This window comes from Rana temporaria, chromosome 4 (genome assembly GCF_905171775.1).
Source record: "Rana temporaria chromosome 4, aRanTem1.1, whole genome shotgun sequence".
Taxonomy (NCBI): domain Eukaryota; kingdom Metazoa; phylum Chordata; class Amphibia; order Anura; family Ranidae; genus Rana; species Rana temporaria.
In genome coordinates, this window is record NC_053492.1 from 14,565,812 (window position 1) to 14,588,668 (window position 22,857).

The following is a 22,857-nucleotide window of genomic DNA, read 5'->3' on the forward strand; positions in this document are numbered from 1 at the left end:
GGACGAGCAGAGGTTGGCAACATGTGGGCAGCTTGGTGTAGAATCCAGTCCAGGCTGAGGTTAGTAACAAACATAGACAGGTGGGGAATATCCAGAGGCAGGTTAGACCAGGGTTGACAAATTTGCTTGGAATCTAGGAGCCAGCTAAAAAAGTTAGGAGCCAGAAAACGCACCCCGTCCCGACGAGCTTGCGCGCAGAAGTGAACACATACGTGAGCAGCGCCCGCATATGTAAACGGTGTTCAAACCACACATGTGAGGTATCACCGCGATCGTTAGAGCGAGAGCAATAATTCTAGCCCTAGACCTCCTCTGTAACTCAAAACATGCAACCTGTAGAATTTTTTAAACAACGCCTATGGAGATTTTTAAGGGTAAAAGTTTGTCGCCATTCCACGAGCCGACGTAATTTTGAAGCGTGACATGTTGGGTATCAATTTACTCGGCGTAACATTATCTTTCATAATATTAAAAAAAATGGGGATAACTTTACTGTTGTCTTATTTTTTAATTAAAAAAAGTGTATTTTTCTTTTCCCAAAAAAGTGCGCTTGTAAGACCGCTGCGCAAATACGGCGTGACAGAAAGTATTGCAACGATCGCCATTTTATTCTCTAGGGTGTTAGGATAAAAAATATATATAATGTTTGGGGGTTCTAATTAGAGGGAAGAAGATGGCAGTGAAAATAGTGAAAAATTACATTAGAATTGCTGTTTAACTTGTAATGCTTAACTTGTAATACCAACAGCCACCACCAGATGGCGCCAGCTCACACATCTGGTGGTAATAACTTGTAATACCAACGGCTCACCACCAGATGGCGCCAGCTCACAAGCCAAGCCAAGTCGCCAGGACCCTATTTCTAGTCGCCATGGCGACCTGGCGACCGGGATTTGTCGAGCCCTGGGTTAGACGAAAGCCGGGTCAATAAATCAAGCAGGGCCAAGATCAGGGTTATTAGAAACTCGAGCCGAACGACTATTTATCAACAATATCATGCAGGACTCATGTTTAAATATCCCTGTCAGTGCCAGTACCTGTGGTGGATGTGCCTGTGCCTCCAGCTGCTCACTGCTATGCATGTATGTGTGAACACGTGTCCATGAGCCTTATGACTGGCATGACCTTTCACATGGTGTTCCTGACATGGCTACAGAGTCATGGCGGAGATACGGCTCGCTGAATTGATGGGCCCCATATTGTAATGTGAGTGTTGCTGGTGTGGATCTCAGAAAGTTGCAGAGGTAGCGCTGATTGTCTTGACGTCTTGGGACCTTATTTATCTGCATGCGGCCCTTTTGCCATCTGTCACGGTATCCAGCCACAGATGCTTTGGAAAATTCCAGAGATAACTGACTAATTAACAGAGTTTCTGCTTAAAAATATACGTAGCAAATTGTTATATGCTTGTCCGGACCTTTCCCATTGACCTGGTTATTGCTACACTATGTAAACAACTCCCTTACCCCTCACCCCTCTCTCATCCTCTCAATTTTTTTTTGCATATTTAATTATTTATAAAAGGCCCACCAAAATCCTCAGCACCAGGCCCATGATGTTCCTTATCTGGCCCTGCTGAGGGTGTTTAGCAGGATTGAGGTCTGAAGGTATTTAGCAGGATTGAGGTCTGCAGGTGTTTAGCTGGGCTGAGGTCTGCAGGTGTTTAGCTGGGCTGAGGTCTGAAGGTGTTTAGCTGGGCTGAGGTCCGAAGGTTTTTAGCAGGATTGAGGTTTGAAGGTGTTTAGCTGGGCTGAGGTCTGAAGGTGTTTAGCTGGGCTAAGGTCTGAAGGTGTTTATCAGGATTGAGGTCCGAAGGTGTTTAGCAGGATTGAGGTCCGAAGGTGTTTAGCAGGATTGAGGTCCGAAGGTGTTTAGCAGGATTGAGGTCCGAAGGTGTTTAGCAGGATTGAGGTTTGAAGGTGTTTAGCAGGATTGAGGTCCGAAGGTGTTTAGCAAGATTGAGGTCTGAAGGTGTTTAGCAGGATTTAGGTCCAAAGGTGTTTATCAGGTTGAGGTCCGAAGGTGTTTAGCAGGATTGAGGTCCGAAGGTGTTTAGCAGGATTGAGGTCCGAAGGTGTTTAGCAGGATTGAGGTCCGAAGGTGTTTAGCAGGATTGAGGTTTGAAGGTGTTTAGCAGGATTGAGGTCCGAAGGTGTTTAGCAAGATTGAGGTCTGAAGGTGTTTAGCAGGATTTAGGTCCAAAGGTGTTTATCAGGTTGAGGTCCGAAGGTGTTTAGCAGGATTGAGGTCCGAAGGTGTTTAGCAGGATTGAGGTCCGAAGGTGTTTAGCAGGATTGAGGTCCGAAGGTGTTTAGCAGGATTGAGGTCCGAAGGTGTTTAGCAGGATTGAGGTCCGAAGGTGTTTAGCAGGATTGAGGTCTGAAGGTGTTTAGCAGGATTTAGGTCCAAAGGTGTTTATCAGATTGTGGTCCTAAGGTGTTTAGCAGGATTGAGGTCTGCAGGTTTTTAGCTGGCCTGAGGTCTGAAGGTGTTTAGCTGGGCTAAGGTCTGAAGGTGTTTAGCAGGATTTAGGTCCAAAGGTGTTTATCAGGTTGAGGTCCAAAGGTGTTTAGCAGGATTGAGGTTTGAAGGTGTTTAGCAGGATTGAGGCCCAAAGGTGTTTATCAGGTTGAGGTCCGAAGGTGTTTAGCAGGATTGAGGTCCAAAGGTGTTTAGCAGGGCTGAGGTCCAAGGGTGTTTAGCAGGATTGGGGTCTGAAGGTGTTTAGCAGGATTGAGGTCCAAAGGTGTTTAGAGGGGCTGAGGTCCGAAGGTGTTTTGTTTAGCAGGGCTGAGGTTCTAAGGTGTTTAGAAGGGATGAGGTCCGAAGGTGTTTAGAAGGGATGAGGTCCGAAGGTGTTTAGAAGGGCTGAGGTCCGAAGGTGTTTAGAAGGGCTGAGGTCTGAAGGTGTTTGTTTAGCAGAGTTGAGGTCCTAAGGTGTTTAGAAGGGATGAGGTCCAAAGGTGTTTGTTTAGCAGGGTTGAGGTCCTAAGGTGTTTAGAAGGGCTGAGGTCCGAAGGTGTTTAGAAGGGATGAGGTCCAAAGGTGTTTGTTTAGCAGGGTTGAGGTCCTAAGGTGTTTAGAAGGGCTGAGGTCCGAAGGTGTTTAGAAGGGATGAGGTCTGAAGGTGTTTGTTTAGCAGGGTTGAGGTCCTAAGGTGTTTAGAAGGGATGAGGTCCGAAGGTGTTTGGTAGAATTGAGGTTCAAAGGTGCTTAACAGGACTGAGGTCTGAAGGAGTTCGGTAGGATTGAGGTCAGGGTTCTGTGCAGAACACTTGAGCAGAGGTTGGCAATGAGTGGGCAGCAATATACAGAACCAATACCTTGTGTGCATGTTCTTAAGCACGTATGCATGAGCCTTATGGTTGGCATAACCTTTCACATGATGTTTTGGGTGTTATTAGCACTTTTAGAATTCTCATTAAACATAAAAACATAAAGGAGTGAAGTCAAACAAAGATCGAGGGGTCCTTTTGAGTCTGGGTATTTATTTACTGTATTTATTTGTATTTTGTTTGTTTTTAACCTTTTGTTTGAGTATTGTTGTATAGATTTACATTTGCCTCAAGCATGTTAGAAGCCACTTACTGTTGACTGTCTCACTACCTCTGCTGGAAGTTTATTCCAAGCATCAACTACTCTTTGGGTAAAAACAGTGCAGAAACACATAACAATCCATTTAACCTCATATCTATTGGTCCTGTTCACATCTATGCAGTTTCCTTTGGAAAAGGTGCAGGCACTTCAATGGGAGCACATGAAAAGAAAGCATGGAAAATGTATGTATATGCATTTTTAGTGCGTCTTTGGTAGGGTTTAACAACCAGTCTATTCCTACAAAAAAACAGCATAAAAATGTATTAAATAAGTGTTACAAAAGCACAAAAAATGTGTAAAAAGCAAAAAGCATAGATGTGAACCTAGCCTAAGGTCAGTTTTGAACTTTCCTCCTGCTAGTTTGAGGAAATGTCCCGGTGTTCTTGGTCTCTTCTTCATGTTGATGAGCCGAAAGTGGTCTCATTGTGGAGGGTTCCACATTCGATATGTGATGATCAGAGATAAGGAACGTGAAGGACTTTCTAGGTGCCCAGGTAGAATTTCTGAAGTTTTTTTTTTAAATCAATACAATATTATTGTGCAGAAAGAATCCAAGTGCACCACCTAACCTGCCACTACTGTATACCACCTAACCTGCCACTACCACCTAACCTGCCACTACCACCTAACCTTCCACTTCTACCTATCCAAGCACTACTGTATACCACCTAACCTGCCACTACCACCTAACCTGCCACTACTGTATACCACCTAACCTGCCACTACCACCTAACCTGCCACTACCACCTATCCAGGCACTACTGTATACCACCTAACCTGCCACTACCACCTAACCTGGCACTACTGTATACCACCTAACCTGGCACTACCACCTAACCTGGCACTACCACCTATCCAGGCACTGCTGTATACCACCTAACCTGCCACTACCACCTAACCTGGCACTACTGTATACCACCTAACCTGGCACTACCACCTAACCTGGCACTACCACCTATCCAAGCACTGCTGTATACCACCTAACCTGCCACTACCACCTATCCAGGCACTACTGTATACCACCTAACCTGCCACTACCACCTAACCTGGCACTACCACCTAACCAGGCACTACTGTATACCACATAACCTGGCACTACTGTATACCACCTAACCTGGCACTACCACCTAACCTGGCACTTCCACCTAACCTGGCACTACCACCTATCCGGGCACTACTGTGTACCACCTAACCTGGCACTACCACCTAACCTGGCACTACCACCTAACCAGGCATTACTGTATACCACCTAACCTGGCACTACCACCTAACCTGGCACTACTGTATACCACCTAACCTGGCACTGCCACCTAACCTGACACTACCACCTAACCAGGCACTACTGTATACCACCTAACCTGGCACTACCACCTAACCAGGCACTACTGTATACCACCTAACCTGGCACTACCACCTAACCTGGCACTACTGTATACCACCTAATCTGGCACTGCCACCTAACCTGACACTACCACCTAACCAGGCACTACTGTATAACACCTAACCTGGCACTGCCACCTAACCTGGCACTGCCACCTAGCCTGCCACTACTACCTAACCTGGAACTATTGTCAATAACCTAACCTGCCACTACCAGCTAACCAGTTAATTTTTGCTAATACCATGTGGGTTAATTTTTACTAATGCCATGTGGGTTGATTTTTATTAATGCCATATGGGTTATTTTTTACTAATGCCATGTGGGTTAATTTTTACTTATGCCATGTGGGTTAATTTTTACTTATGCCATGTGGGTTAATTTTTACTTATGCCATGTGGGTTAATTTTTACTTATGCCATGTGGGTTAATTTTTACTTATGCCATGTGGGTTAATTTTTACTTATGCCATGTGGGTTAATTTTTACTAATGCCATGTGGGTTAATCTTTACTTATGCCATGTGGGTTAATTTTTACTTATGCCATGTGGGTTAATTTTTACTTATGCCATGTGGGTTAATTTTTACTTATGCCATGTGGGTTAATTTTTACTTATGCCATGTGGGTTAATTTTTACTTATGCCATGTGGGTTAATTTTTACTTATGCCATGTGGGTTAATTTTTACTTATGCCATGTGGGTTAATTTTTACTAATGCCATGTGGGTTAATCTTTACTTATGCCATGTGGGTTAATTTTTACTTATGCCATGTGGGTTAATTTTTACTTATGCCATGTGGGTTAATTTTTACTAATGCCATGTGGGTTAATTTTTACTTATGCCATGTGGGTTAATTTTTACTAATGCCGTGTGGGTTAATTTTTACTTATGCCATGTGGGTTAATCTTTACTTATGCCATGAGAAAGATCTATTAAAATTCAGGACGTTTTTAAAAACTTTCCTATTTGTTCAAGTGTATGGCCCTAATTAGGGTAAGATAGTAGTATTAGTATGGTATTTTAGCTTTTTTAAATGTTATTATGTGATTTTATATTGTTATCTTATAGTAATGAGAGATGTGTTCTGTATTTTATATGTTGGTTCTATGAGCGCATCGAGGCCTGCTGGTAATGACTGCGCTCTCAATAAGCATTTTAAATAAATAAATAAATAAATAAATGTGGGTTAATTTTTACTTATGCCATGTGGGTTGATTTTTACTTATGCCATGTGGGTTGATTTTTACTAATGCCTTGTGGCCCACAAGGCATTAGTAAAAATCAACCCACATGGTAATTAACCCATATGGCATGTGGGAGTCCGAGTTTACTGAATAAAAATTTACCTGGCGAGTAAAAATACTGTCCCCCCAGATTTGTAAGGGTTCCTACACCCATGAGTGCACTCGATTTATAATTTCTTCAATATTCACCACTCCAGTTTGTGAAGAGTGTAACCGGCACCAAATAATAACAACGTTACCTTTAAATATTGCTACAAAAGAAACAGGAGGACAAACATGTATTTTGTAGCAATTGTTACGCTAACATTATATTTACAGTGGAACCTCAGATTACGAGCATAATCCGTTCCAGGGGAATGCTTGTAATCCAAAGCACTCTCATATCAAATAGAGTTTCCCCATAGAAGTCAATGGAAACAAAAATTATTTGTCCAGCATTGTCTTCAATGGCATGCAATACCGCATGTGTCCAGAGGTGGTGGGGGGTGCTGGAGAGCCTCAGAAATGGCAACTGCATGAGCAGTCCTAGCAGAACCCTGGGGCACGCCAATGCAGGGCTCTTACAGAAGTCCGGGGGCTTCCATAGTGTTCGGCCTTTGCGGCTCTACTTTTTCAGCTTAGCGTGCACTATGATGCACGGCCCTTACGGAAACCTGGCAAATCAAATGCCAGTCTTCCCTTGTGTTATGCCTGTGCGGCTGTGCCCTTTTGAGTTTGAACGCATGCCAGCACAGGCTCTTGGAAAGCAGAAGGGTGCCCAGCAAGATCTTAAGCACCAAGCACGTGATGCTCTTAATACGGCCCTGGCACCTGCCACCATTTCATTTTACAGGGCCTCAGAAAATATATAACTGCTTGGAGTGGGGTAATGTTATTTTCTAGCAGAATTTTTTTAAAAATTCCTGCGGTCGACAAGTGGTAAAATAAAAGAGAGAGCTCCCTGCTGTGCAACATTTTATTCTTTTACATGAAGCAGGTGTGAAGGCAATGGCCGTATTGCTTAGATTTGCGCTGTTCTGCTATGGGATCCTGTAACGTTACGCCGGATATTATTTGAGAGTTAGGATCTCAACTGAGGAGACTACTCAGTTTCGGACCCAGGTTTCACTCTCTTGTGTGCAGAGAGTTTGGAATCCTACCATCACAGTCTCAGTCAAGAAACATGGTGCATATTCCTTCATAGGCGCCAGTGAAAACTCAAACAAATAAGTATAAAGTCCAGGTAGAACTGATACTAGTTAAATGCAGAAGTAGCCGAGCATGCGTGTCATGTAAATAACCTTAACGGCAAAGTCCTCAAAGTAATAGGTAGTATATGTGCACACAATAATATTTGAGAAGGAGGTACTTAGGCATGAAAGACTTCCGTTTATACTTGGTGACTTAGAATGTACAAATGATGGCAGGATCCTTATTAGAAGTACCAAACATCTTTTGTCGGCCGATAGATGGCGTGCACGTGCATGTGAGAACGTAGCGCGCTCGTAGGTGGGGGGAGAGGAGAACGATGGGATTGCCGGGGGATGGACCGCCCTCCTTCACATGCTGACAAGCGCGTGGCTTACCGCCGCACACCAGGGGATCCGAGCCGACACCACCGACACCACCGTGGCTGGAGCGACTGTCAGGCTCCGTTGGCCCCCCCGCATCTGCACCGGAGGACACGAGAGATCTGTTGGTGAGAAGCGGAGACGGACGGAGTAAGGTAGGAGATGGACTATACAGTGGGCGGATGGAGCTAGGAGACCAGGTAAGCATAGCCACCCCCCGCATGTATAAACTGCAAAGGTAAACAGCTAGTTGGAAAGTCAGCCCAGAGAAACTCACTGCTAGAATTGCAAGCATATAGGAAACGCCGGAGGTGTGGAGAGGGGAAGACACTGAGTGAGAGGCTAAGGAGGACTGAGAATGTGGGGAAAAAAAAAAAGTGATATTATCTATTAGTTACCAACTATCTCGGTACGGGAAACCAACAGAAAAGTGAAAATTGAAACAAGTGTGAAACAAAGGCACTAAAAGTATGGTGAAAATATGGCCTTAAATATCCACTGACATGTGTATGCATATATATAATGTACCATCAAGACTGCATAAGCTCAAGTGATAGCATTTGAAACACATGGTGAGAAGATCTAAAGGATAAAACTTGCACTGCAGTAAAAGGTGCGAAAGGGAAATGACTTTTAGAATCAATCTATTAAATATAAAACTCATCTCCTGGTATAAGAACACCAATACAGTTTACTTATAAGCTTACTGAGAACCGTGAATTTTGATTGGGTTAAACGAGCATCTTTGCTTTGGCTCTCACTCTGTCTTTTCCTCTTTTTCTCTCTTTCTCTCCTTTTATGTCCATTCCTTTCGGTTTTCTCTCCCTTTTTCCTTTTTCTTTGGTGTTTGTTTTATTTTGTGCTGGGGACCTCAGATATTGGTCAAATAAACCATCTGAGCAGAGATTGAGATATATTAAGCAATTTTTTCTCAGGGGGAGTGAATGAGAAAGAAAACCAAAGAAAATTCAAATTTGAAGGGGGATAAGACCTGGTCATACTGGGTCTCTTCCCTGACATTGGATCCTTTATTAACCCGCTGGGAATAGGAAGCCAAGCTGGGGAAGAGAATTAGAAGGAAGGAGACTAAGATGAGCAGAATGACGAGTAGATCAACAAGGGGGGGACCCCCAACTACTCCAAGCAATACAACAGCAACAAGTTCAATAAGACCATTCGTGACAAGAGGGGAAAGTCCGCGAGTCCCTGAGGCCCAGGGGGTAACAAAGCAACAACAAGCGAACAAAGTCAAAAAAGCTGAAATAAGAACCCCAGAGTGATAACTCCAGAGAAACATCTATAGAATCAAGAGAGGAGGGGCCTACAGGAAGCAGACTGGAAAGTAGCAGGATGGATGAACGAAGCGCAGACACTCAGGGCCAAATTCTCAAAAGAGATACGCAGACTTAACTGCTGTTCAGTCTGTGCCTAACTTTGGAAACGATTCTCAAAAGGCTTTTTCCAAAGTTAGGCAGAAAATCTGACATGTGTAAGACACTTACACGGTCAGATTTTAGGATGCAGTACCGCATCCGCCACTGGGGGCATTTCTCATTGAAATCCAGCTTTGCGTATGCAAATGAGGACTTAAGTAGATTTTCAAAGCATTTCAGCACTTTGATTTCTGCCTAAGTTCCGAATTTGCCGGCGCAAAATTAGGGCTGGTTTTACAATGTGGAAAGTTAGCCAAACCTTGTAAAGGCCCATTTCAGCGACGGCATTTGGTATGCATTCCTGAGGGAGAACTCCACGGCAATTTTGAAATTCAAAACCGGCATGGGTTCCCCCCCAGGAGCATACCAGGTCCTTAGGTCTGGTATGGGTTGTAAGGAGACCCCCCCACGCCGAAAAATTGACGTAGGGGGTCCCCCTACAATCCATACCAGACCCGTATCCAAAGCACGCTACCCGGCCGGCCAGGAATGGGAGTGGGGACGAGCGAGCGTCCCCCCCCCCTCCTGAGCCGTGCCAGGCCGCATGCCCTCAACATGGGGGGGTTGGGTGCTCTGGGGCAGGGGGGCGCACTGCGGGCCCCCCCACCCCAGAGCACCCTGTCCCCATGTTGATGAGGACAGGACCTCTTCCCGACAACCCTTGCCATTGGTTGTCGGGGTCTGCGGGCGGAGGCTTATCGGAATCTGGGAGTCCCCTTTAATAAGGGGGCCCCCAGATACCGGCCCCCCACCCTAAGTGAATGGATATGGGGTACATCGTACCCCTATCCATTCACCTGTAGGCAAAAAGTAAAATGTAGTAAACACACAACACAAGGCTTTTTAAAATATTTTATTATTCTGCTCCGGAGGCCCCCCCTGTCTTCGTTATTAGCTCAATTACCAGGGGGGGCTTCTTCTTCCACTCTCCGGGGGTCTTCTCCGCTCTCCGGGGGTCTTCTCCGCTCTCCGGGGGGGCTTCTCCGGACTCCGGGGGGCTTCTTCCATCTTCTCCCCTCTTCCGCTCTTGACTCGGCGAACCCCGGTTCTTCTGCAGCTCTCCGGTGCCTTCTTCTTCAGCGCTGGCTGCCTGCTATGTTTGTGTGTTAGCTCGATTTCAAACAGGCAGCCGGCGCGGTCTTCTGTGACGCCAGGGTCTTCTGGTCTTCTGTTCTTCCGATGTTGCCTCGTCGCCTGTTGTCGCTGTAATGATGGAAGCGCGCCTTGCATCACATTTATATAGGCATCACCGTCCCATCATGCTCCGGCAGGTACCCACGTGGTGGGTGCCTACCCACGTGCACCCACCACGTGGGTACCTACCGGAGCATGATGGGACGGTGATGCCTATATAAATGTGATGCAAGGCGCGCTTCCATCATTACAGCGACAACAGGCGACGAGGCAACATCGGAAGAACAGAAGACCAGAAGACCCTGGCGTCACAGAAGACCGCGCCGGCTGCCTGTTTGAAATCGAGCTAACACACAAACATAGCAGGCAGCCAGCGCTGAAGAAGAAGGCACCGGAGAGCTGCAGAAGAACCGGGGTTCGCCGAGTCAAGAGCGGAAGAGGGGAGAAGATGGAAGAAGCCCCCCGGAGTCCGGAGAAGCCCCCCCGGAGAGCGGAGAAGACCCCCGGAGAGCGGAGAAGACCCCCGGAGAGTGGAAGAAGAAGCCCCCCCTGGTAATTGAGCTAATAACGAAGACAGGGGGGGCCTCCGGAGCAGAATAATAAAATATTTTAAAAAGCCTTGTGTTGTGTGTTTAGTACATTTTACTTTTTGCCTACAGGTGAATGGATAGGGGTACGATGTACCCCATATCCATTCACTTAGGGTGGGGGGCCGGTATCTGGGGGCCCCCTTATTAAAGGGGACTCCCAGATTCCGATAAGCCTCCGCCCGCAGACCCCGACAACCAATGGCAAGGGTTGTCGGGAAGAGGTCCTGTCCTCATCAACATGGGGACAGGGTGCTCTGGGGTGGGGGGGCCCGCAGTGCGCCCCCCTGCCCCAGAGCACCCAACCCCCCCATGTTGAGGGCATGCGGCCTGGCACGGCTCAGGAGGGGGGGGGACGCTCGCTCGTCCCCACTCCCATTCCTGGCCGGCTGGGTAGCGTGCTTTGGATACGGGTCTGGTATGGATTGTAGGGGGACCCCCTACGTCAATTTTTCGGCGTGGGGGGGTCTCCTTACAACCCATACCAGACCTAAGGGCCTGGTATGCTCCTGGGGGGGGAACCCGTGCCGGTTTTTTCTTTGAAAATTGGCATGGAGTTCTCCCTCTCAGGAATGCATGCTGAGCGACGCTGTCATTTTTTTTTATAATTAATTGTTTTCCCGGCGCGTCTTTTTTTTTCACCCGTCGCAACTTTAGTGTCCCGTCGAAATTCTCAAAGCCGACCGGCGTTAATTACGTTCGCGCGCTGCACGTCGGGAAAATGACGTCACACGCATGCGCAGTACGGCCGGCGCGGGAGCGCGCCTCATTTAAATTTAAAACGCCCCCAGGAGAGGAGGACCGCCTTACGACGGCGGCACTTAAGTTACACAGCGTGTAATTTCTACCTAAGTGCTTTGACGATCAGGCACTTAGGTAGAAATTTTAAGTCAGTGTAACTTAACTGCTGAAATTTAAGTTACGCACAGTTTTTGAGAATTTGGCCCTCAGTCCCCCTCAAAGGGAGAAATGGCAGAGATGTTGTTAAGGCTGGAAAACGTGATAAAAGGTGAAATACAGAATTTACGGACAGATTTTGTCCACATGCTCTCTAGAATCGAAACAGCAGAAGAACAAATAGAGAAACAGGAACAGGAATCAAACGCACTAAAAGCCCAGATGGATCAGATTCAATTACAACAGAGGCATATTCTCTACAAATTGGAGGATCAGGAAAATAGAAGTCGGAGACAAAACTTAAGGATAAGATTCATACCAGAGAAGAGGGACGAGGACCTCAGGCCAATAGCGCAGAAGATATTCAATCCAATACTGGAAAGAACAATAGACAACCCAATTGGAATTGAAAGGGTCCATCGAGTGGGAAATCCGAAAAGAGCGACCCCCGAGCGAACAAGAGATGTCATAATAAGGTTCAGATTTTATGAAGATAAAGAAGCAATTTGGAAGAAGCTGAGGGGACAACCCCCGATAGTGTTTGAAGGGACGGAGCTGCAGATATTCACGGATGTGGCCCCAGAAACCCTGGCAAGGAGATGGTTGTTAAAACCGCTCTTAAAGCAGATGATAGACTTGAACATTAAATATAACTGGGGGTTCCCTTCTTGCCTAATTGGAACAAAGGAAGGGAGATCGGCGACACTAAGATTTCCCGAGGACTTAAGGGAATTTTGTAGGAAATTAGATATCCAGGTTCCTGACCTACCAGGTTGGGGGTAGGGGGGGGGGCGGGGACGAGAGGGAGAGGGGGGAGAATGGAAATTCCCGCCCTGTCCCCTCTACCTTGTTCTCCCTAGTTGCCCCTTTCTTTTTTTTTTTTTTTTTTGTGTCTTCTTTTTTGCCTTTTCCTCCCTTGGTCTTTTTTATCCCTGACTCGGGCTTTCCGCTGACCTCGGGCTGGGGCTTTGTCCCCGCCCCCCCCCTTTCCGGCTGGAAAACCGGGAGGGGGGGGAGGCAATCTCAGACCCCCACCCAGAGCGATCTGGACCAAGGCATAGAAGATGGTCCAGAGGCCTTTAATAGGCCAAATAGGGGGGAGGGGGGAGGGGGGAGGAGATGAGAAGGAGGGAGGGATGGGTTGGAGGGGGAGGGGATGGGAGGGTGGGAGGGAGGAGAGGGATGGGAATGAGGGAGGGAAGAAACCCTATCTCACCAAAACAATCAGAAGAGAGCATAATCCGAAGAAAGGAAAACAAGGATGCCAGTGATTAAATGTCTGTCCTATAACGTAAAAGGCCTTAATAGTCCAACTAAGAGACATAAGATATTGAGGGAATTGAAAAGGTATAAGACAGACATTGCCTTTTTACAAGAAACCCACCTTACATTGGGGTCAAATACAAGGATATATTCCCCCGACTTTCCCAGATGGTACTACGGAGATACCATCTCAAAAAGAGCCAGAGGGGTAGCAATTGGAATAGCGAAGGGGACACGGTTTGTTCTAACAGATAGAATGACAGACCCGGAAGGGAGATTCCTCTTTTTAAGGGGAAAATTGGAGGAGGAGGAATATACTCTTGTAAATATATATGCTCCGAATAACCCCCCGATGAAATACCTGTTGGGAATACTGGGGAAATTAAAAGATTTTAGGAGGGGAAAGTTATTATTGGGAGGTGACTTAAACTTTTGTATGGACCCGAAAGTAGATAAAACTTATCAGACATCAGATACCCACGACATACAACTAAAAAAGGTTAAGGAAAGTTTGTATAGAAATCAATTAGTGGATACATGGAGGATCTTTAACCCAGGCCAACGAGATTACACGTTTTTTTCCCCGGTCCATGGTAGTTATTCTCGGATCGACCACATACTGGTAGACCATAGAATGCTGGAAACGGTGGTCGAGACAAGAATAGAAACCATGACGATCTCGGACCATGCCCCCATTAGCATATCCATAAATATCTCAGGGAATCAAAAGCCCTATCAAAACTGGAGACTTAATGAGGAGCTAATAATCAAAGAGAAAAGTTTCCTGAGGGTTAAAAAAGAATTAGAAGAGTACTTCAAAACAAATGAGATAGATGGAATATCTAAAGCAACACTATGGGACGCCCATAAGGCGGTGATAAGAGGGGTCCTGATCTCTGAAGGAGCAAGGAAGAAGAAAGAAGAGAGTAGTAAAAGGGAAAAACTTATAGGGGAGATTTATAAGCTTGAACAAAAACATAAGAAAATGGGAAAGCAACAAGACCTATATCTAAACTTAGTAAACAAGCGAAATGAGCTTAAAGAACTCTTAGATCAAGATACAAAAAGGGAATTTAACTCAATAGCAAGGGAAAGATACAGGTGGGGAAATAAAACAAGCAAACACCTGGCTCGGATGGTACAAAAAAAGAAATCTAGGAATTATATAGATAAAATTAAAAATGAAAAAGGTAAGGTTTTACATACAACAAAAGATATTGCAGAAACATTCAGAATATACTATGAAAAACTATATTCGGTAGAACAAAAGAACTGGCAAAAAGGGGAGAAAGAAAACAAGATTACAACATTTTTAAAAGAAGCAGGACTATCAAAAATTGATCAAACGGAGGCAGAAGAGATGGATAGGCCTATCACAGAAAATGAAATTAAACTAGCATTAACAAGTTCAGAAGCAGGAAAAAGTCCGGGCCCGGACGGCTTCACAGTGTTGTATTACAAAAAATACAAAGAGATTCTTCTCCCAAAACTATGCCAGTACTTCAATGGCCTTGGAAGAGATTATAAATTAAGTAAAGAAGCATCAGAGGCAACTATCACCGTTATTCCAAAGGAAGGCAAAGACATAGGAAGCTGTTCAGGGTACCGGCCGATATCTCTGCTGAACACAGATATAAAATTGTACGCAAAGGTATTGGCCGGAAGAGTTAGACAAGAAATGACAAAACTGGTACACCCGGACCAAACGGGCTTTGTTCAGGGTAGAGAGGGTAGAGACAATGGAGTAAAAACACTCTTGTTGCTCCAGAGAATGAAGGCAGTAGGGTCCCCAGGTTTACTTCTGTCGATTGACGCAGAAAAAGCGTTCGACAGAGTAGACTGGGGACTTATGCTGCAGACTCTGAGAGACATGGGGTTTGGACAGAGAATGATAGACTGGATTGCAGCCCTTTATTTGTCTCCCACTGCCAAAATAAGGATAAATGGCAGTCTATCTCAAACTTTCTCAATGAAAAATGGTACAAGGCAGGGGTGCCCTTTGTCACCACTCCTGTTCGTGCTCTCTTTGGAGCCGTTGCTGGCCAGGATCCGTAACTGCAAAGAAATAAAAGGGGTTAAAATAGGAGAGGAGGAATACAAACTTTCTGCCTTTGCAGACGACGTCCTATTCTACTTGGACAAACCCAAAACATCAATCTCAAACCTATTAAATCTATGTAGAGAATACGGGGAAATTTCGAACTTTAAAATAAACCTCACCAAAACGGAGATTATGAGTATAAATATAAGTAAATTGGAAGAGCAATTCTTGAAAGAGAAGTACCAGTTCGCCTGGGTTAAAGAACTTAAATATCTAGGGATACTGTTAGCAAACTCTATAAAAAAATGTATAAGATAAATTTCATCCCCCTATTAAATGAAATTAAGACAGAAACAAAAAGAGTGGAAAATAGAGCAATATCATGGATAGGACGAATCAATTATTGCAAAATGGTTATCTTACCTAAAATATTATATAAATTTCAGATGATTCCCATAGCCCTCCCGAGAACACTATTTTCCGCACTAAAAAAAATAATTATGAATTATATATGGAGAAATAAGAAACATAGGATATCACTCCAGACCCTAAAACAACCAAAAAAAAAGGGGGGCCTAGCGGTACCGGACGTCAAAGGATACTATGACGCAGTGGTAATGACAAGGGTGGTGGAGTGGGCCAGAGCCAACAAAGAAAAAAGGTGGGTTAGTCTAGAAAATGAGTTAGCACAGACGAGGTTGGACAAGATAATATGGAATCCTCCCCAATTTAGAACACTAGATATAAACGCACATGAAATAACAAAAAATGCACTTAAAATATGGGATAATGTATATAAAAAAATTGAGAAGGAATATAATTCACCTTTCATAGCACTAAAAAATAATGATTATTTTGCACCAGGTAAAACACAAGTCGGGGGGAATTGGATCAAACAGGACACGGTTCAATTAAGGGATATAATGAGGGAGGGCCACATAATGACACTACCTGAATTAAAAGCTAAAAAGAATTTAATGGAAATTAATGAATGGAGGTACCAGCAGCTTAAACATTTTACCCAGGGTCTATCAGGCCCACTGAGAACGGGAGACCAGTTAACAGATCTAGAAAAAATATGCTTCATGGAAAGAGCAAAAGGAACTACCTCAAAGCTATATAGAATTCTATTGAAGATGGATGAGCAGAACATACCTCCATTCATTAAAAAATGGGAAAGGGAATTGGGAACACAACGGGATAGGGGCACAATAGATAAAATGTTGGCTTTGATACACTCCTCTGCGGTAGATAGTCGTACGGCGGAGATGTGTTTTAAATGCATATCCGGATGGTACATGACCCCGGATAAGCTAAAAAAATTCAAAGAAGAACAGACAGGAGAGTGTTGGAGGGGATGTAGATCATCAGGAAATATGGCACACCTTTGGTGGGGATGTACCAAGGTTAAGAGGTATTGGGAAAAAATCCTGGCATGCGTGGAAGAGATCACGGGGAAGAAGATCAAGATGGACCCATGGGTCATCCTATTCCATGGGGGGGAGGAAGGTATAAAAAGCTACAGGAAAACGCTTGTACCGCATCTACTCAATGCCGCTAAGAGACTTATTCCAAGGAGGTGGCAAGAAGTGGAGTGCCCCTTAATTTGGGAGTGGATAGATGCGGTCGAAGAAACTTACAGAATGGAAGAATTAAAAGAGGGCATAGAGGGTAATAACATCTTACAAATCACGAAATGGGATAAATGGAGGACTTTCAAGAAATCGTGGAGTTACGCAGAAAAATTAAGGGTAGATGCTTAAAAGATACACTAGAAGATAATTTGAAAGAACTTGAGATATAGGAGATTGTTTAAGGTGAGATAGGGGGGATGGGGGGGGGAAGGATAAGGGGGGGATAAAAAGGAAGTTGTAATCTTTTTGTGCCTCGGAAACATGAGGAGTGACATTGAATAAATAACAATAATAGATATTCATATATAAAAAAAAAAAAAAAATAAAAAAAAAAAACGAAGAAAAATAAAAAAAAATAATTTTTCACACAAGAAGAAGCGACACTTATGATGCAAAACCAACATAGAGATGCAATGGGCTGGTGCGCAGAACATGAGCATATAACGCACACTCTATGAGGTGGAGTCTGAAGTGAAGAAAACAAAAAAAAAAAAAAAGAAGTACCAAACATAGAGAGACTATGGCTGCAGCAATTCCTGGTATAGTTAGCATACATAATTAGCAGGCAGGGCAGTTCACAGGATAGCAATGCATAACAACATCAGGGTACTTGCGATACTGCAGTGAATGATGCAGGCATAAGGTCAGGCTCCAAGGGTCCAGACGGGTAAGGCTGGTGAAGCAGGCAGTGGAGACTCCTGGTCCAGGTCAGAAAGCTGAAGTTCAGAGCAGGTGCGTCTGGATACCCAACCGACAGAGGCGTTGTGTCAGCCAAAATAAAGGAACACTTCCTGGTTAGTGCTAGGAGCTTAAATAGGCCGCCCAGCAGCTTAACAGGAAGTCACAGGCTAATTAGAAAGAAGGAAGTAACTATAGTTGAACTTCGAGTGAGAGACTCTTCAGGAAGAAGGTTTGGGAAGGAAGTAACGGATGAGAGTTAACTGGGAAAGAAGCACAATTGTATTTAGTGCAAAATTGTTCGTGAGACGTTACAGATCCTTAATGGAGGAAGATTGGAAAGTTCATAGTGATTCGATCAGAATGGATAATTTCACACTTATTTTATGCTGCGTGTCTGAAATCTGTGACCCAAGAACAGGGGCGGACTGACCCATCGGGCACTCGGGCACTGCCCGAGGGCCCATCCTGTTAGGGGGCCCGTGAGAGGCTCCGCAGTACAAGTCTAGCAGGGGATTCAGGAAGCGGCTGTAATAACACCACGTACAGCGCGCTGCTCCCCGCCTCCCCCACCTTCTCTCCCGTCCACCCTAGGTGCTTGTACTGTACATCAGTGGTCATCAACCCTGTCCTCAGGGCCCACTAACAGGCCAGGTTTGCAAGATAACTGAAATACATCACAGGTGATATCATTTGCTCCTCAGTGATTGCAGTATTCTAGGGCCATATTCCCGTAGTTTTTGGGCGGGCGTCGCGTAAGCTATTTACACTCCGCCGCCCCAACCTACAGGAGCAAGTGCTGTATTCCCCAAACACTTGCTCCGTAGTTTGGGGCGGCGTGGTGTAAATGGCCCGGCGTATGGCCGCGTAAATCCAAGGGGGCGGCTTGTATTTAAATTAAGCGCGCCCCCGATTCTAACGAACTGCGCATGCGCCGGGCTTAAAATAGCCCAGTGCGCATGCTCCAGTTCTCGGCGTAAAACGTCAATGACGCCGACGTGTGCGCCATTGACGTAAAGTCGTATTCAAGAACGACCTAGGGAAACGACGTACCCGACGGGAAAAGACGACGCGGACCCGACGCCTACGTGGGACTGGCGTAAGGTTACCCCTCATATAGCAAGGGTAACCTTACGCTTACGCAAACGACGTTAGCGACGGTTACGCGACGCGAATTCGTTCGGGAATCGGCGTATCAGGCTCATTTGCATAAACAAATGAGACCTGAACGTAAACGCCACCTAGCGGCCGGCTGGGTAATTACATTTAAGATCCGACAGTGTAAGTGACTTACACATGTCGGATCTTAAGCGTATCTATGCGAAAATGATTCTAACAATCAGTCGCATAGATACACTGGCCAAAAAAGAGAGATACGATGGAGTATCCTGAGATACTCCATCGTAACTATACTCAGAATATGGCCCCTAGTCTGTATCTCCCCAAGGTAATACATAAAACCTGGCCTGTTTGGGCCCTTTAAACCAGCGGACGAACGGTCCGCTTTTCATAAGTCAGTTTACGGACTTACAATAGTTCCCTATGGGATCACGGCCGTTAGCGGATGGAGCATCCGCTAACTTCCGTAATCACCCGCCTCCGTCAGGATCCGTTTTTTCAGACGGAAGAAAACCCGATTTTTCTTCCGTCTGACGGATCGGATCGGATGAATACGGACAGACGGTCCGTACTCATCCGATTCCCCATAGGGGAGAGCGGAGGAGAGACAGGGCGGTCTCTGCACTGTGTGTGGGAACCGCCCTGTCCGCCGACAGCTCAGCGGGGATTAACGGAGGAATCCCCGCTGAGCCAAACGGGCTAGCGGAGCGGATCTATACGGATCCGCTCCGTGTGAAAGAGCCCTTAGTGAGCCCTGAGGACAGGGTTGATGACCACTACTGTACATGACATAACCTGGGATGGAGGAGAAGAGAGAAGCATGGCCGCCATCGCGGGGGCGGGAGCAGGCGGCGCGGCAGCCAGTACAAGTGTAGGGGGCCAGGGCCTGGGCCCCAACAGGACTGCAGGAGGCCGGTCCTCCCCCCGCATGGTGTCCTCCACCCCCAGCATTGTCCCTCTGTGCCCTTACCCCCCACGATGTACCCCGGTGCCCTCCACCCCCCACCCACAGTGTCCCTCTGTGCCCTCACCCCCCACGATGTACCCTGGTGCCCTCCACCCCCTACATTGTCCCTCTGTGCCCTCACCCCCCACGATGTACCCCGGTGCCCTCCACCCCCCACATTGTCCCTCTGCGCCCTCACCCCCCACGATGTACCCCTGTGCCCTCCACCCCCCACAGTGTCCCCCCTGCTCTGCTGTGTGCCTTACAGTGTTCCCCATGATTTATGTAGGTGGGACTTTGTGTAGGTGTGGCTTGTGTGTGTGCGGGGACAAAGGGGGCCCCATGGTCTTCTATTGCCCCATGAGTTGTCAGTCTACCCCTGTCCGAGAACAATAACTAACAACTCTATGTATTTTATCCTCAGGGCCCCTCGGAGACCAGGATCCCAGGAGGGCTTCATCAAGATCCTATGTGTGAAGCCTTCATCTCCCCCAACCGTGGATGGGGGCCCCGTGCAGATGTCCGCTGTGTCCCCTCCTATACCATGTAGGAAATATCTGGAGCTGACTGTCCAAGACCTGAAGTTCCAATGACTTGTGTCTCCCTCCTGAGCCTGCAATACAAGGGCAGCGTGTGGGGCAGGAGTATGGTGGAGATGGCTCATATCCCTGTCTATCTGAGCCCAGCCGTGCTGGTTCTGTTCAGCTGTGACCTCTGCTTGGTGAGAGCAAGTAAGTACCCCCTGAGTCTACAATGTATACAATGTATCTTAATCAATGTAACAAAGTGATGGCAATCCAAGACCATGGCCCAGATTCTGAAAGGGCTTACGACGGCGCAACGCCATGTGCGCCGTCGTAAGTCCTAATCTGGGCCGTCGTACCTATGTGCCTGATTCTTAGAATCAGTTACGCATAGATAACCATTAGATCCGACAGGCGTAAGGCTCTTACGCTGTCAGATCTTAAATGCATTTTTTTTTTCGCCGCTAGGTGTCGCCGAAGCTGTTTTCCCGATCGAGTATGCAAAGTAGCAGAATACGCGAATTCCCGAACGTACGCACGACCGACGCAGTGAATTTACGTTGTTTACGTAAGATTTGCGACACATAAAGTTGCCCCTGGGTCTATGAGGCACAGTCAATGTTAAGTATGGCCGTCGTTCCCGTTGTTTGCGTAAGTCCTCCGTGAATGGCGCTGGACGCCATTTACGTTAACGTCGAAACCAATGACGTCCTTGCGACGTCATTTAGCGCAATGCACGTCGGGAAATTTTAGGGACGTTAATAATGTTAAGTATGGCCGTCGTTCCCGCATCGAAATTGAAAAATTTACGTCGTCTGCGTAAGTCGTCCGTGAATGGCGCTGGACGCCATTTACGTTAACGTCGAAACCAATGACGTCCTTGCGACGTCATTTAGCGCAATGCACGTCGGGAAATTTTAGGGACGTTAATAATGTTAAGTATGGCCGTCGTTCCCGCATCGAAATTGAAAAATTTACGTCGTTTGCGTAAGTCGTCCGTGAATGGCGCTGGACGCCATTTACGTTAACGTCGAAACCAATGACGTCCTTGCGACGTCATTTAGCGCAATGCACGTCGGGAAATTTTAGGGACGTTAATAATGTTAAGTATGGCCGTCGTTCCCGCATCGAAATTGAAAAATTTACGTCGTTTGCGTAAGTCGTCCGTGAATGGCGCTGGACGCCATTTACGTTAACGTCGAAACCAATGACGTCCTTGCGACGTCATTTAGCGCAATGCACGTCGGGAAATTTTAGGGACGTTAATAATGTTAAGTATGGCCGTCGTTCCCGCGTCGAAATTGAAAAATTTACGTCGTTTGCGTAAGTCGTCCGTGCATGGCGCTGGACGCCATTTACGTTAACGTCGAAACCAATGACGTCCTTGCGACATCATTTAGCGCAATGCACGCCGGGAAATTTTAGGGACGGCGCATGCGCAGTACGTTCGGCGCGGGAACGCACCAAATTTAAATGATCCACGCCCCCTACCCGGATCATTTGAATTCGGCGGGCTTGCGCCGGAGGATTTACGCTACGCCACCGCAACTTTACAGGCAAGTGCTTTGTGAATCAAGCACTTGCCCGTAAAACTTGCGGCGGTGTAACGTAAATGAGATACGTTACGCCGCCGCATTTTTAAGCCATTCTACGAGAATCTGGCCCCAATAGATACAATTCTGCTACGAGGAAACTTGTTCTGGAGTCTTGGTGGAAATGTTCTCTATCTTATGGAAATAATTGATGATCGAGGTTTTGCAGATCTTCTAAACACTACAAGATAATAAAGAAACGGGTTTCATGATGTTCCTTGTCTTTAAAATGAAACAAACGTTATGCTCATCGTGTAACATCATCCATTGATGGAACTAAAAGGCAATATCATTCTCATTTTAACGAGGAACAAGTTCGAGCAGGTGCCACCCTAAAAAAAGGCAAAAATAGAAGAGTAGATATATGTACAGAGGCGGCTCTTTAATTAGGCGGTCGCCTAAGGCCTTGCACTCACAGGGGCCTCGCGGCCGCCTAATTTGATTAATCACCAGGATGACGTGTCACCACCTCCAGCACTGCCTTGTGTTATTTGTTCCCTGCTGTCACCTTGCTGGGTCCCAGATGTTATATTGGCTGCATATGTCTGATGGGTGAGGAGGGTGCCCTGGAAGTGGTGCTGATCACCCATGTGCTAGATCTGTGCATCTTTCTGTGGCCATTTTGGAGATGTGAGTGGGAGCCTCATGTCAAATTTTTGCCTAAGGGCCTCACAAAGCCTAGAGCTGCCTATGTGTATCTATATAAACTGACAGTGTGCTTTCTATTTGTCGTATACAGTATTGTCTTTATGTGTGCCTAGCCATATCACCAATACCTTATGGAAGACACTGATATGTTGGGTGACCCCCATGTGTGCCTAGGCATCTCATCATTGCCTTGTGAATGACACAGAGATTTTGGATGAGCTCATGTGTACCTGGTCATCTCACTAATATTTTGTGGGCAACACTAATATGTTGGGTGATGTCATGTGTGCCTGAGCATTTCATCATTACCTTGTGGGGGACACTGATATATAGAGTATACTTATGGTGTGTATGTCTATGGGGGACACTGATATGTAGAGTATACTTGTGGTGTGTATGTCTCTCATTATTACCTTGGGGGGGGGGGGGGGGGGGACACTGATATGTAGAGTATACTTGTGGTGTGTACGTCTCTCATCATTACCTTGGGGGTGACACTGGTATGCTGAATGACCTTATGTTCCTAGGCATCTCATCAATACCTTGTGAATGATGCTGACATGTTGGGTGACCTCATGTATGACTAGGCA

At 46.1% G+C, this 22,857-nt stretch overlaps 1 protein-coding gene across 1 annotated transcript in view; it reads left to right on the plus strand.

Annotated features, from left to right (window-relative positions):
- The window catches only part of FNDC4 (fibronectin type III domain containing 4), a 63,327-nt gene that overhangs the window by 13,498 nt on the left and 26,972 nt on the right, over positions 1–22,857 (plus strand). Inside the window, 2 exon segments of the mRNA XM_040347597.1 lie at positions 19,928–20,249; positions 22,193–22,209. Coding sequence (XP_040203531.1) covers positions 20,093–20,249; positions 22,193–22,209 — 174 coding nt within the window. The 5' untranslated portion in view covers positions 19,928–20,092.